A 16695-nucleotide genomic window follows, 5' to 3' on the forward strand; every position below is an offset into this window, starting at 1 on the left:
ATGTCATTGGCAATCATTGTTTAGTTGCTGATTAGAATTGCAATCATATGTTCCTGACAAGTTGTACTGTTGTACAAGAATCTGTGATGGAAACCATGTGTACATCGTCTACGCGTGCCGTCTCGCCCATAGCGAATCCCAAACCGATCGTTTTTTTTTTTTTCAGGAAGATTGTAAACCGATCTCTCACATATTTGTAATTATAATCGCATTCAATATGTTGTGTACTCCGTACTTGTGTATAGCTCGTATTATAGACCGGGAGATCTCTGGTTTAATCAGTGCCAGCGAAGTCATGACAAGTAAGAAAAAAAGAGGGGGGAGAGTCACATACCGAGTACGACTCGCCAATTATCAGTTCATAGTTTTATATGAAATTAAGAAAACAAAGAAACGTTACAATTGGCATCCTAAACAGAATACAACTTGATAGTATTAATTTAAAATTTATTAAATTATATGCAATATCTATAAATGAGACTCCAAATTGATTTTTGTTAATTTTGGATTTCAGACTAATTAAAACATGAAAAATGTCGACGTTTGAGGTCACGACTACGGTATTTCCATGGTATGGAGATCGTCAGTACCAGGGTATATACGAGATTGAAGTAAAAGAGATGGAGACAAGGATTTTTATACAGGTTCGGGCCCCTTATCTGGCAGGTAATAGCCCTACTCCTGTTGACCAAAGCCAGTGTTGCTCTTATTCATCTGAATCACACAAGTACAGTGTTTGGGATAACCTATCTAGCTGTCATCGACTTGGCGGTATAGATAACCAACACGTAGTCGATAACAGGGTAGTCTTCCTCCTCGAGTGCGAACTTATCGAGATCAGAGCTGGTGCTAGATCCCTCTTGCCGGCCTCCGCATGCATCATATTAGGTCTGTCTAGGCTTATATCTGATGTCGATGTTTGGCGGCGTATGTTGGTGTCTATTCTGACTTGTGTGTTGATTTATCCTCCTAGGGGGGCTTGTATTTATACCCATAGATGTCACCTTGTCCAAGTAGACAAGGGAGACCGATATGGATACAATCCGAATAGTATTTGTCGTTTCTATATAGAACTCCACTTGTCCTTCCTTATTCAGAACTTCTTCTATATACGAGGTATGATTTCGTATAAGACTTGGTATATGGTGGGTCTCTCCGAGCTTAATCGATTACTTTTGGGTATGTGGCACCATAACCATGACAAAAAAAAAATCATCAACAAAACTCAAAACCTAGTACAACTCAATATATTACTCCCTCCGTTTCACAATGTAAGTCATTATAGCATTTTCCATATTCATATTGATGTTAATATATATATATATATATTCATTAACATCAATATGAATATGGAAAATGCTATAATGACTTACATTGTGAAACGGAGGAAGTAGTTATGAATTCTTGAATTATTAAATCCTGAAATGCGCTAAGGATTACGGAATTTAGATGGAAGCAAAGAAGATCGATTTGCACATAAAGATAAGATCACAAATATTTTTTTAAAAAAATCTATCGGACCTAATGGACACATCTCCAATTGTCAAAAAGCGTAGCAAAAAGAATCTAATAAAGACAAGCAAGCACATTCCCTGAAGGTTGAATGGAACATATTTGGCCTCATCTTTTCGCTTATGTATATTTATCAACTAAAATTTAAATTTTCAACCTTAAATTTGAAGTTGTTTTGGGGTTTTTTTTTCATCGTAGTTTATTTTTCAGCCTTTGATTTTAGATCGTTTAGAACACATGTAGTATAAAAGTTTTATTCATAAATTATTTTTTATTTATAAATATGCCGTTTGGCTTATTTTAAAAAACAGCCAAACGATGGGGCTGATTGATCCTTACTTTCTTGGGAGATTGGTACGATACACCTGTTGGCTTAAAAGTTAACATATATTAACTCCTAGTAACCAATCTGGATATAGCTACGTTCAAATTTTTACAAATTTTGTTTTAACAGTGCTCTCAAGATGGGCCATTGAAGGATGTGCGATATGAAGATGATATGAAGCCATATCCCTTTGGTCTATATGTCGATAATTTAAGTCCTAATCCTTCATCTTCTACACCATTCCATTAGCAAAAATAGAGTCTATTCTTTCCTGCATTATTTTTAAACCTTCGTTGTTTCTAATAAAACAAAATAAACTTGTATTATACTTCATCCATCTCAAAACGTTATTATCTAGAATGAGATTTAACTCATTCTAAAACAATGAAGTAGCAACATTTTAGAATGGAGGTAGGACCAATGAACAAAATATATAATGGGTGCAACTAGGAATATTTGTGTTATAGTGGCATGGAGCAAACGTACCGAGTTATTTTTTCTTCACGAACATGTAGAAGAATTACATTTTAGTATATTAGAAGCATACGAATTGTGTATCACTTTGGTACACCATACTGAACTACTCCCTCCGTTTCAAAAAAAGACAAACCTAGTTTCCGTGCCCAATGTTTGACCGTCTGTCTTATTTAAAAAAATTGTGAAGAAAATTAAAAAAACAAGTCACGCATAAAATATTAATCATGTTTTATCATCTAACAACAATGAAAATATGAATTATAAAAAAATTTCATATAAGACGGACAGTCAAAGTTGGACACAGAAACCTAGGATTTGCCTTTTTTTTGGGACGGAGAGAGTACCGCACTAGTGCAGCCCCGAGAGAGGCAGGGTAGTTCTAATGGGCGATCAATCGCCCTACCGATCTGGTAGCGATCGGTAGCCCCCCCCTCCCCCTCCCTCCCTCCCTCCACCTGGTTTCCTTTTCTGGCACTGTATTACTTTCCTATTTTAGTAAATTTATACACCTAAAGTTTATACACCTCAAGTTTACACATCTAAAGTTTAGAGACCAAAAATTTATAAGTCAAAAGTTTATATATCCGATTCAAATTTGAATTTGAATTCAAATATTTTTTTATATATAGTATTTCTATACATCTCAAGTTTATAGACCTAAAATTTATAGACCTAAAGTTTATAAGTCAAAAGTTTATATATCCGATTCAAATTTGAATTTGAATTCAATTTTTTTCATATATAGTATTTCTATACATCTAAAGTTTATACACCTAAAGTTTATAGACTTAAAGTTTATATACCCGATTCAAATTTGAAGTCGGGTATATAAATTTTTGATTTATAAACTTTGGGTCTATAAACTTTAAGTGTATAAACTTTAGATGTATAGAAATACTATAAAAATATTTAAATTTAAATTTAAATTTGAATCGGATATATAAACTTTTAATTTATAAACTTTGGGTCTATAAATTTTAGGTGTATAAATTTACTAAAATAGAAAAGTAATGCATTGCCAAAAAAAAACGTGGAGGGAGAGAGGGGGAAGGGGGTGGTGATCGCTACCCATCGCGGTTGTAATCGATCACGCATTAGTGTTTCCGAAAGGCAATGGTGGTCGCCTAGCACACCGTTACTGACATCCTACCCGCTGCATACCGCACAGTATCAAGCATAAACTACGCGAGCACAGAGAAGATGCTCGAGACCAGAAACTGACAGATCCGTGTGAGGCGACCGTAGATTCCATCGCGCTTGTCCGCGCCTCTTCCATCGTAATAGTCAATCGACCAACTGAAGATGACGCACCTGCATCTCATCTCTATGTGTATATCCGGTTCCACTGTTGCAGGTCCGCATATTAGCTGTCGATGCGCGCCGCGGTCTCGGTGCACAGGGGCCCGAGGCCGAGCTAGCTGCACGCCGCCACGCGTATATCCGCCGCAACCACGGAGCATATCCGCGCGGGTGGAAGGAGCGTTGCGACGACCGTAGCGCCGAGGGAGGGAGCGTGCGGTTCGGTTCCTGGTTCCGGTCCCGCGGCGGTGGTGGAGTCGTACGCCCGCGAACCCGACGGGGACACGGGAGTAATTTGGACAGCGTGGAGGAGCGGGCCCAGCATGGAATTATTGCCGTCCCCCGCACACGGGGGACGATGCGCGACGGTTCCGACGGGTAGTTGTTGTTGGATCGCCTTTGTTTTGGGGCCTGTTCACTTATAAAAAAAACCTTATTAAATTTTGGCATTACTAAAATGTTGGCAATTAATAAGATTTTTTATATAGTTATCAAATTTTGGCAGCAAACTAAATATAGCCTTTTTTGACAATTTTATCAAAACTTGGTAAGGTTGAAAATGTCATCAAAGTGAACAGGCCCTTGGATTCTGTCTCTTCCCATACGCTTTGGTGCGTACCCCCTCCTCACTCATGCGATGCACATTGCACAAAACACCTTGGCATTGGAAGTTAAGGCTGTTTTCTTCACAAATTTTGACAATTTGACCCTTTGCAAAAACTATTTTTACAAATGAACCGCTGCCAAAACTTATTTCAAATCTGACTCTTTTGCTCAACGCCAAATCGTGTGACGCTGAATATACGTTGGCACGCTGACTTAGTCTCCCATCCGCGGTGGCACGGCATTCAGCGCCAGCTGATGTGGCGCTAAGATGTCTAAGTTCAGTGCCACATGATTTGGCGTTGAGCAAAAGGGTCAGATTTGAAATAAATTTTGGCAACGGTTTATTTGTAAAATTAGTTTTTACAAAGGGTCAAATTGTCAAAATTTGTGTGTTTTCTTCCTGTTTCTCCCTTTTCGGGAGTAAATGAACGATCAGTATGGACTATGGGATGGGCCATCGTTTTGTAGCACGAAGTTGTAGTACGTCCTTGACACGTGTAGAACTTTTCTCCTACTGTGTTACGAGGTAGTACTAGTTAGATATGACTGTGCTGTAACTCCTGGTGAGCCCAATTAGAATGTGAACCGGTTGAAGGGTGTGGACAATGATTCCCACTGTTAACATCACTCCGCGCTTACCATTGAATTTTGATTTACATCAGATATCTTCCTGATAAGATAGAGTATTACTCCATTATTTGGAATTGATCATGGGCAGATGGGATCATGGCAAGAGCATAACTCTGTTGACCTATATGTATTTTTTACAATTTAACCCTTTACAAAAACTTATTTTAACAATAAACCGCGCCAAAAACTTATTTCAAAAATAAGCCGCAACCTCAGCGCCATCAGTATTGGCACTGAGTTACAACATCTCAGCGCCGCAAATATTGGTGCTGACCTCCATCCGAGGTGGCATGTATTAGCCACGTAATCAGAGGTCAGCGCCATACTCTTTGGCGCTGACTTTTGTACAGGTTAAAGAATCAAACCTCCCTATTTATAACTAGATGGTATGATAGCTTAGTTGTGGAATTGCTCTAATCCGAAACAGAGGTCCAAGGTTCGAACCCACGGTACAGCACCATTTTTCTTGTTTCATCTATTTTACATTTTTTCCCTACCATGCTCGAAACTTATAACTAAATAATATGAATTAATGTTATGTATATTATTATTATTATCAGTAGGAAGAATTTGAGAACATATTTTCTCAATTTTATTAAAATAAAAATAAATTTAGAAAGCATATGACGATATACATGAAATTTACAACTAGGAATAACTATAAATGACAATTAAAGGTATATAGAAATTTGAGAACATTCACAATATTCTTCTTACATATTTTCTGAAGTTCAAAATAATTTTTGAATGTTGGAAAAATATTATAAAATTATTACTCTATAATAATTGGAAATATCTAAAAAGTTTTTATAATATGTATCCTTTTCATATTAGTCAAGTCCAGAATAAAATGATTTTCATAAGCCAAACTTATGATCTTGGTAGTAAATTAGGCTAGCAGATTGCAAGAGAAAGTATTAAAAAAATATACATGTTGCAGAGTTCGAATCCAAGATCTTCTGCTAGAATCTTCAGTCTGTAACCACTACACCAGCGATACCTACAAGATATAAATGACCGTTTCTTAGTTTTAGCCACTGTAAAGGTTAGCGCCAAAGAGTATGGCGCTGACCTCTTATGACGTGGCTAATATATGCCACCTCGGATGGAGTCGGTGCTGAGATCTCAGCGCCAATCCCGATGACGCTGAGGTCACGGCTCATTTTTAAAATAAGTTTTTAGCATAATTTATTCTTAGAATAAATTTTTATAAAGGGTCAAATTGTCAAAATTTCGGCGTATACTGTCCCTACCCCAAGTCCCCAAGGCCCAACCATCGAAAACAACGGCCGAGCGGCGTGAACGAATTGGCTGCGCAAAGAATCCGGCTGGGTGCCTGACGTGGATCCTTGCTGTTCCCGTGTCCCAACCAACAGGTGGGCCCCACTTCCCGTCCCCAATCGCCTCATCCGCTCCCCAGCCGGGCCCACCAGCCGGACCCACCACCGCCACCACTGCCCATTCGCCACGTCCCCTAACGCTCCAGGTTTATATATAGGCAGCCTTTGCCTGCCTGAGTGGACCGAGTCGCTGAGCGCCGTTGAGCAAACAGCCCAAGCTAGCAGTAGAAAAGATCTGCTAGCCTGTGGCGATCAAGAAGCCAGGAACTAAACCAAAAACACGTCATGGTTATGGAGGACGGCGAGATGAGCCTGTCGAACCTGGTGCTCGGCTTCTTCGAGGAGGCTGAGAGGGAGCAGAGATGGCCGGAGAACGGCGACGACGACGACGAGGGCTCCAGCGGCAGCGGCGCCGCCGAGAGCAAGGCCTTCTGGCAGAACCAGCACTCCCAGCTGCATGTAAGTCCCTTCCCCTCTGCTAGCTGAATTTCGCAGCTATACATTTGCGTTCGTGAGGAACAGAATTAATTCAGAGATCTCTTACACTCCAATAGCCACATGCATATCCACGCAACACGGATGTGATCACGATATTTTCAGTTGAACTTGTTTGATTTGGGCTAAATATCTTCTGGTTCTGAGAGAGACTATGCGTGCGTGGATGTGCAGGAGGCTTTGGCCAAGACCAGCCAGGTAGAGAGCAGGATACGGGAGGACACGGAGGAGGCAATCAGGAAGATGCGCGCCGCGGGCGCCGTCTGCTCCTGCGCGAGGCGGGCGGCGGCCGGGGACTGCCGGAGCTGCACGCTCCGGCATGTCGACGAGCGGCTGCGCGACGCCGGGTACAACAGCGCCATCTGCAAGTCCAAGTGGACGCGCTCGCCGGACATCCCTTCAGGTAATTTCGGTTACCTGTGAAGCTAAATTCAGACGGCACGAAACAGCTGAGTCCCAAAAGAAAACACATCACAGCTTTGCCTTGCCGTGTAGCCTGCTGCCTGTGCCTCTGTGTGGTCTAGGACGTTTGCCTTGTCCCACCAATCCGGGTGCTCCTTGTAGTCAAGAGATTTGATCTTTCCGCGCTTCCGCGAGTACAGCGCCGCAACAGTTTGTTCGATCCACAAATCAGGATCTTTTCCTATGAGAGTGGAATAAGGGGAGCATATTCGCATGCTTATAATAGTTGTCTCGCGCTTTAAATGCAAACAGTTACTACTTAACAAACGGGCATACTATCTTGTTTAACCATAGAGCCACATGACACACATGGACAAGGTCATCCTACGATTAAAAGAAAACAATAGATGCTTCCACTTCCATGATTAACCAACAGGCAACAGCCAAGGGAATGTCAGGAACCCGTCACTGTCTCTATTATTTCTAGCTACGCTCATAAAGTCGTAAAGAGTAGATCCAAACTCGTGACAGATGAACTTGCAACAGTCGCCACACGACTTGCCACGTCAGCGTCAAACTCGCACGAGCCAGAGGAATTACACCACGTTTAAATTCGCTGCCAAAACCTGCACGAGATATTCCGAAACCGGGCGCCGCGCCGGCCGATGGATCCAACGAAACTGACGTGTTTTTTTTTTTCTTCCCGTGTGACGCGCAGGCGAGCACAGCTACGTGGACGTGGTGGTGCAGACGAGGAGCGGCAAGGCGGTGCGGGTGGTGGTGGAGCTGAGCTTCCGCGCCGAGTTCGAGGTGGCCCGCGCCAGCGCGGAGTACCGCGCGCTGGTGACCGCGCTGCCGGAGGTGTTCGTCGGACGCGCCGACCGGCTGCGCGCCGTCGTCAAGGCCATGTGCGCCGCGGCCAAGCAGTGCATGAAGGAGAACAACATGCACATGGGCCCCTGGAGGAAGCACAAGTACATGCAGTCCAAGTGGCTCGGCACGCCAGAGCGTGTCGCGGCCGCGGCGGCGGCGCCGGTGGCGGTCTGGTCGCCGGAGAAGCAGACCAAGTTCAGGGCGTCCATGCTCAGCTTTGACTTCGCCCGGGCCGCCGTAGAGGTTGCGTGACGGCGCATGTCGATTATGGCACGCAACAAGAGTAAGATCGCCATGTCGGTCGCGTCTACGTATGCATATGTATGTATTGTGTTCTGCGGGAGCTATATGAGCTAGAAGAGTGTACCGGCGATTTTAGGTTTTAGAATTGAAGGTCAATGTTCAAATTTCAGAGACCGATGCTCAAAATTGGGATGTACTACTACTATGGCAAATGGAAATCGAATTTCATGAGCCTGTTTTTTTGCTGAATGGCCCTCCAAAGAAGGGGACAATTCATAAAATTGGGCTTCAATAGACAAAAGATGAATCATATGAAGCACTAAAACCGAAGATATGCAATTCTGCATGAGTAATGTCATGATTCATGAATAAGGTGCTCGGGGGTGGACACACACATGTTAAGGGCGATGAATTCACTATGGAAGATCGAGGAACGCGCTTCCAGCGATGAATTCAGAAGTTATTCAGTTGTCAGAGGTCATGGTTTAAAACCATCAGGAAGATGTGGTATTGAAATACAGTACAAGGAAAGAAAATTTAAATCCACCTACAGAGGATCGTGCCCTCTTGCTAGGTGCGCGGTAAGCCAAAAAGACTAACCAAAATACATTGCGGTACTGGCAGATTGCACAGCAAACTGAAGGTATTAAATTAATTTTTTATAGCTTCTAATACAAGAAAAAGAAAAGGCACATACTCCCCCGTCCCAAAAAAAAGTCAAACCCTGGGTTTTCGTGTTCAACTTTGACTGTCCGTCTTATATAAAAATCTTTTTATAATTTGTATTTTTGTTATTGTTAGATGATAAAACATGATTAATATTTTATGCGTGACTTGTCTTTTTAATTTTTTTCATAATTTTTTCAAATAAGACGGACGGTCAAATGTTGGACACGAAAACCAGGGTTTGTCTTCTTTTTTTTTTTGAACGGAGGGAGTAGCCCAGAAGCTTGAACGAGTAAAGCAAGAAACGTTACCAGAAAAATGTGAAATGTTATTGGAGGCTGTAATGGCCTGCCTTCGTACAGACTACTAGAATTTCCATGTACTGCTGCTTCAAAAGCCCAAGAAAGCAGGCCTAATCTACCCCAGTGTGGCGGACAGGCCGAACAAACCGAAGAAACAATTTTCAAGGAATTGCATAGAGACATTTCTGTCACTTGTATCAAACAGTGTAACAGACGAAACAAAAAGAAGAAAATGTCACTAGCAAAGCTAAGCAAATGTTTACTGTGCTATAAAATCGCGAAGACAAACACATATATTTTTCCTATATAACAAAGCAAAAAATTGACAGTTACATTCTGAGGCCTATCCGATTAGCATAGTTTGGAAGGGAGAGGATTAACTACAGCAATTTTGGTGGCGGAGGTCCAGAGAGATCATGATGGGTATGTTTGAGCTTCTGGACCCAGTGAGCTAGCCAATTCTTGTGATCATGAGTTCCTTGCAAGTTTAAGCATGGCATATTGTCCAGTGTTCCATCTTTATCAAGAACCGCCTTAAACTTGTCCAATATCTGTACTATTTGCCAGAATTCAGGCCTTTTATCTGGTTGCGAGGCCCAACATTGCTCAATTAGAAGCCGTAGTGGCGCAGGGCAGCTACTGGGGATGACCGGCCTCTCGTTCTGAAAAATGGAGTTTTCGTCATTTTCCAAAAGAAAATCAAATAGCCATAGGATCATGGAACTGAAGATATATTTGGTTGTTACTTCATCTGTTTTCAAATAATTGGCATTGTTACTATTTATGTTTAAACTTTGACCGCTTCTCTTTTTTTTGCAAACAAATTATAGATACGTGCAAATATGTCATGTTTATCGAAGCTTGAAATATCATAAATATAACCATAAAACTTTCATACATCATAGCATTATCATTTAAAAGTAATTTGTGATCAAAGTGAGATGGTCGTAGTCAACAGTTACAGTTAGGGTGTGTTTAGTTCACGCTAAAATTGAAAGTTTAATTAAAATTGGAACGATTTGACGCAAAAGTTGAAAGTTTATGTGTAGGAAAGTTTTGATGTGATGGAAAAGTTGGGAACTAAACCAGGCCGACTAACTAGAAACGACTCAACATGTTTTATCTTATGCAATGATTCTTCGTTTTGAAGAGACGATAATCAAGCAACTGAACATGTATTACCTTATCAAAAACAGCAAAAGCTCCTCATGCAGTATGCAGATAAGAACAGGAAAACAAATTCATACCTTATCAAAAACAGCAAAAGCTGCCTGGAATGGATTCAAGTCTTCATAAGGTACCGACCCGGTAAACATTTCCCATAAGATAAGGCCAAAGCTGTAAACATCAACCTTTCGACCATAAGGTTTGTGCTTCATCATCTCTGGAGCCATCCATCTGAAAGTCCCAGTGTCATTCGCCAGAGGGTCACACTCTGCTTCTTCACAAGATATTCCAAAATCAACAATCTTCGCACAAAATTCTGAATCAAATATGATGTTCTCTGGTTTCACATCACGATGAACAACTCCTTGTGAGTGAATATATCCAATGCCATTTGCAATATCCAAACCAATTGAAATGATCTTCTCTAAAGGTAGAGATTTGTGCTCCTGCTTGTGCAGAAATGTTCTTAAAGAACCCCCAGAAAGAAACTCGGTGATGACACAAAAGACAGGTGGGCTACTGCATGCTCCAATCAGCTACATGGACAAAACAGCGATAATGAATACAGTAACGTTTATCTTTTAGTGCACACATAAATCACACAATATTTACTATTACTCTATTAGGGACAACTATTAAATGCCATATACTACATTCAGTATGCATGAGTGCATGACCAACTCTCCTAGGTGAGCTACTAATACTTGCCCTTCGGGGTAAAAAGGAAAGTACTCCAACTCAGCTGGAGGAACTGCAGAAGCTAGCTACGCTGTCTAGGAAATACATAAGCCACGAATTACAGCCTTACAGGTCAATTAAATAATTTCTCTTCGTATATAATTTATATCTTGCATATCTTGTCTAGCATGCTTGATAGTTGATCCAAATAGAATCTAAGCGCAAATACTCCCAAATAAAATAGCTCAAAAAAGTACAGTATAAATCAATAGAACAGTGCTAACTACAAGCAATTCCTCGGAAGTTCATGCTAATCCACAACCACTCCAGAATTGAAACAGGCGTAATCGAAATTCATGAGGTTACCTTAATGACATTAGGATGGTTCAGGCGGGACAGTGTGGTGACCTCCGTGTTGAACTGCTTTTCAAGCTGCGCGGCCAGCTCTGCATCTTCCTCATCCTCAGGTTGCCTGATGAACTTCACGGCGACAGGCTGCTCCTTGTAGATTCCATGGAACAAGCGACTGTGCGCCCCGGAGGCGAACCTGTGCCCGATGAGCAGCTGCGAGCGATCGACGGTCCATTTCTCGAGCACCTCAAGTGCGGCGACCTTCGCCCTTCCATTGGCAGAGGAATCCTTCTTATGCTTCGGCTTGCCATGCGCTCTCGCCGTGGCAAAGGCATGAGGAGGGCTCCTGCTCGGCGCCGGTGGAGACGAAGGCTTCCGGCGCGGTGGCGGTGTGGAAAACCTCTTGCTTGACGATTTGGCCTCCTTGAACAGCTCAGGAACGTCACGACGCAGGGGAGGGGACCTTGCTCTCTGCTTCGGCTTCGGCTTCGGCCCCTCGCCGGCAACCTTGAGAGATGAGCTACGTGCTGCAGCATCAGCCACCAGCATGTTCTTGTTGCTTGGGAAAGGAACAGGGCTAGAACACGCCCTCTGCAGCCTCAAGGTTTGCTCATCAGGATGGAAGGAGAACTCGAGAGGCCCAGATGTGGCTGTTGCCTTCGTGTCATTTTCAGCCTTATCATCCTGCTTGGTGGACACTTCTTGCGACGGCTGATGATCACGAGGCTTCTCTTGCTGCTCCGGTTTGGCGTCCGAGGAGGACGAAGCTGTCTTTGTCACTGACAACGGCTGGGCATTCGACGATCCTGTCGTCCACGGAACAGAGGAATTCGCCGAGGTGGTGGCCGAGAGCCTCGTCCTTGGTTCCAAGTTGAGGCTCTTCTCGTGCTGCTCCGGTTTGGCGTCCGAGGACGACGAAGCTGGCTTCGTCTCCGACGATGGCTGAGCATTCGACGATCCTGTCGTCCTCGGAATGGAGGAATTCGCCGAGGTGGTGGCTGGGAGCCTCGCCCTCGGTTCCAAGTTGAGGCCATGGAGCATGAACCCTGAACCGGGCCCTCTCTGCCTCCGTGCCGCGCCGCGGTTGAACTGCTCGACGAATGCACCGAACTGCTCCCTGCCGGACTTGGAGCGGACGACGGAGTGGGAGAACCTTGTCCGCCGAACCCACGAGTAATCCTCCTCGTCCATCTCCTCCTAATCTCACGGTGACCACACACACAGAGATGATCTCGGTGCAAACGGATGAGGTGTAAATAGATTTGAGCTGGATTAAAGAAACCTCGATGAGAAAAACCCAGATCCTAGAACATCCCACAACTCATTGAACAGGCGCCACATTTGCAATCTCAATCACGTATAGGAATCTCCAATCTTGTGCGCTGCTCGATTGCTCTGACTTGAGCATCAATTCCACCAGATTCCATGAACTGGCTCCCGCCTCCTGAGTCAAATCATCAGGAACAAAAAGCACGAAATCAAAAACAGGAAACCACCAGGCAGGAGCAGCTGTCTATAAAAACTAAAAGTCGAAGAACAAAACGAGAACGAACGCTTCGATTGGTCAAACAACACGTTCTTTTTCCAACAGAAAAGTATGGATGGATCAGACGACGAACCGTGCAGGCAAGAGCAAAGAGCAAAAGAGAAGAACAAAACGAAGGCGTGCAGGAAGCATCACATGCGGGAAAGCGGAGAGCAAGGCAGAGAGAGAGGCGTGAACCCGAAGCAGGTGGCGCAACTGAGAAGATCAAACCAAAGAATTCAAATCCCCATTCCACACCCCACCCCACCCCACCCCGCCCCGCCCCGCGAAGCTCCCTCACGCAACCTGTATCCAAGATCGGAACGAGATGACGCTTACCCGATTCGGAAGAGAGACGTCGCCGGCGCCGGTGCGCCCCCCGCTCCGGCCCAAACAAAGCGGAGGAAGAAAGGCGGGCAGCGATGACGGCGCGTGGGCGGAGAACGGAGGAAAAGCCTTCCCTCTCTTCCGGCGCGCGTGGCGTGGGAATTTTCGCGCGGAGACGGGGGTGTGGTGTGGTGGGTGGGGGTGGGGCGGGGACGAGAGAGTAATGAGAATGTTGCGGTGGCGGCAGTCGCGATCGATTACCGGTCGAGTCGAGCTGATGAGAGCGCAACCACGACGAGAGGGGGGCACCAGATCCTATTCCGATCCTCCCACCAACTCAATCTCTTCCCCCCTCCCTGCGCGTCTCGAACACGAAAAAATCGGGGCACGAATCTTCCCCGTCCTTGTCGCTCCCGTTCGCTTTATTTCCTCCTTTGCGTTTATTAGCTGGAGTCGTAGGGTTTACCTGGAGTGCGTGTGTTGCGTTCCTTTTATAATGGATAATTATTGGAGACGACTTTGGATTAGTACAAAACTACTAGTTGTTTGGATCGGGAAAGACGAAAGAGGGGTAGACTTGAGATCGAGACGGGTGTTTAAAAAAAAAACTTTTGATTAAAGAAGGGTGCTTGATCGATTCGTTCGCATAGTTTGTGTCCCACGACCATGTGGATCTCGTGTAAAGGGAGGGGGTATTTACGGACTACGGTGTCGGCGTAGCGTGGCATGGTCCGCCGTGGTCTGTTTCCCCACGCTATTCTGAAGCTTTGTCCCCGACCCGGGCTATAGGATCGCTTCTGGGAGGCAGATTTTGGAGATCTCTGAGCTAAGGTGTACAGGTTACATGTGTTTGGCACTTTGGGGTTCGGCTCATCGTGAGTCGTCCTGCCACGTCGCGTCGAGTTTTTCTTGGTGTAGGTTATTTCGGCACGAGTTCGGTAGGAGCCTGACGAGTGAGGAGGTTTTATCCGTGGGACAAGATATTGGCTTGCTTAAGTTGTCCACGTCAGCAGAATTATATAAAAACCGTTTACAAAACAAACGGTCATCTCAAATTTGTACACGTGGATCAGGATAGTAGACGAAGTAACCAACTGCCCCTTTTTTAATGCCATATTAGAAGAGAGGGATGGAGGAAAAAAAATGCATGGACATTAAGTAATGACTTATACGGAGTAATAGACAAAACTATAATAATACTCTAATAGTACTACCAACTAAGATTAGACCGTGTTTCCTCTCAAAAAAAATTAGACCGTGTTTTATTGGCTTAATAACTCACTTTGGCCACACCCGCTGCGCCGTGCCGTGCAGTTTCTCACGTTGACCCAATCGCTCTCGATCGTGCACATGGGGTAGGCACTGACCGTCGACTGGTCGGATAATGACCATTGAATTGGACGAAACAGTTCGTTTCATGAAAAAGACATTACCATTTGCTCTGTCGACCAAATAGTATAAGGATTCCAATGGCCCAACGGGCCTGATAAATGACAGGGGATAAGTAAAAGCAATAAGTTCAATTTAGGTCCCTCATCATACCGTTGAGTTTGAATCATGGCCTTGAACCACACAGTTTGAACTGCAAAACCAGATATAACATGTCTCTCAACTTGTAAAACTGATGTACCCGAGGTTCTGCGATAGTATAATGCCTTTTTTCGGCTTACGTGGCGACTAAGTCAACGTGAAACCCACATATCAGGGCATTTCAGTCTGAAACAAAAATTAAAAATTGGTAGATCACACACGTCAGTGACACATCCCAATATCCCATCCTCTTTTATCCCTCTCTACCCTTTTCTATGCATTTTTTCACACGATATCGATGGCCAAGGAAGATATGGTTGGGTAGGAAGTGTGTCCGAGCGAGATGGTCGTGCAAACGCGGGAGGAGGGTGTCAGTGTCAGTGGCGGAGGAGGGATGGGGATCTCGCTGAGGCCATGGCCACTGGAGATCACGGTACGAGTCAAGTATGGTGTAGCGTGGCACAAGGTTGTAGCCTCGCGCGCGGTCGGGGTGCCTCTTCTACCTCCTTAGGCCACCCTCTTTGCTTGGCCGCCGCCGCTCGTTACTTAGATATGGCGGCTGGCCAACTGCCATAGTAGGGAGCCAAGGGGGCCTACCGCCTAGTGCCCTCTGTACTTCTCATCTGGTGGCTGGTCCATACCGCCCACCACCGCCACCACCTTATCTCCTCTCTCTCATTGCCATTTGCCCCTCTATTAGTCGCATCATCTCGTTGAGTTTAGAGCCTGGCAAACTAGGATTTGAGAATGGAGAGTGTGGAGTGGAGTGGTGGATGAGGCCTACCTTCTTCCCGCCTATCCCCTGCGGCGAGGATGCCACTGCCGTGGCCACCTGACGGAGCAGCTCCTCCATCTTGGTCGTGTGGAGTTGGCGGAACTTGTGTTCCACTGGGCGAGGTCAACACAGAGCTCCCTCATCATGTCGAGCTGCTAATCTCCCTGTCGCCTACCTTCCGCTAGCGGCTGCCCTTCTCCCCGTCGGCTGCGCGAGGTCGGCGGAACTCACGGACGATGTTGACCGGGCGAGTCCGATGCAGAGCTCCCTTGGCGTGTCGGGCCAACCTTCTCCCTATCGCCCGTCTCCTATCCGTGGTTGCCCTCCTTTCCATCGGTTGCCATCCTTGTCCATGTTGCTCACAGCTGGCCTACCGCCCTAGTTAGAGATGGTGAAGAGAGTGGAAAGGGGGAGAGAGGAGGAAGAAAAAGGGTCCTGACTCTGACTGAAATGCCTGATATGTGGGTCCCACGCTGACTCAGTCATCATGTTAGCTGAACCCGAGCATTATACTGCTCTAGGATCTCAGCAACACTAGTTTTACAAGTTGAGAGATGTGTTATGTCCGGTATTGTGTGTGAAGGACAGAATTCAAACTCTGACATCAGCATGAGGGATCGTTAATGAACTTATTTCTTAAAGTAAAAAGAAGGAATCAAGGCATCTAAATCATTCGGCCGAGCCCACACAGCGTGGAGATCATCTCACCTCGGAATTCCTCTCACGTCACACTGGACCTATAGCTAGGCTCATTTGGGAAATCCCAAAGGAATAAGTTCACTTTGTGACCCTTGAGAGTAATCGAAATCTAATACGTGACCCTAAACCACAAAACCGAATATCTCGACCCCCGAACTCTTAAAACCGGTGCAATTTAACTCCCTCGTCAGTTTTGGAGGGCGGTTTTACTGATGTGGCGCCTACGTGGCGATATTGACCAACGATATTGACCGAGTCTTCGTTCCACGTGGCGTTGACGTGACAGTAGAATTAAAAAAATATGAGTGGGACCCATTAGTCATTCACACAAAAAGAAATGTGGGCCCACTAACATATGGGGCCCACATGTCAGTCCTCCTTCCTCCTCCCTCTCTCCCTTCTCTCTCTTTCTCTCCCCTTCTTCCCCTTCGGCCGGTGGGCGGGAGGGCGCGGGACGTCGACGGCGGAGGCAT

The 16695-nt window shown here is 44.9% G+C and overlaps 2 protein-coding genes across 2 annotated transcripts; one reads left to right on the top strand and one right to left on the bottom strand.

Annotated features, from left to right (window-relative positions):
* Nucleotides 1-6374: 6374 nt before the first annotated feature.
* LOC127760854 (uncharacterized) lies at nucleotides 6375-8433 on the top strand. Its single transcript, XM_052285176.1, has 3 exons — nucleotides 6375-6648; nucleotides 6859-7087; nucleotides 7805-8433. The coding sequence occupies exons 1-3, from the start codon at nucleotides 6475-6477 to the stop codon at nucleotides 8209-8211; spliced, it is 810 nt and encodes a 269-aa protein (XP_052141136.1). The 5' UTR covers nucleotides 6375-6474; the 3' UTR covers nucleotides 8212-8433.
* Nucleotides 8434-9175: 742 nt separating this feature from the next.
* Nucleotides 9176-13584, bottom strand: LOC127760853 (serine/threonine/tyrosine-protein kinase HT1-like). Its single transcript, XM_052285175.1, has 4 exons — nucleotides 13231-13584; nucleotides 11382-12810; nucleotides 10418-10873; nucleotides 9176-9832 (listed from the first exon to the last, which is right to left on the bottom strand). The coding sequence occupies exons 2-4, from the start codon at nucleotides 12555-12557 to the stop codon at nucleotides 9551-9553; spliced, it is 1914 nt and encodes a 637-aa protein (XP_052141135.1). The 5' UTR covers nucleotides 12558-12810; nucleotides 13231-13584; the 3' UTR covers nucleotides 9176-9550.
* Nucleotides 13585-16695: the final 3111 nt, after the last annotated feature.

The sequence above is a fragment of the Oryza glaberrima genome, chromosome 1 (genome assembly GCF_000147395.1).
Source record: "Oryza glaberrima chromosome 1, OglaRS2, whole genome shotgun sequence".
In the NCBI taxonomy this organism is placed as follows: domain Eukaryota; kingdom Viridiplantae; phylum Streptophyta; class Magnoliopsida; order Poales; family Poaceae; genus Oryza; species Oryza glaberrima.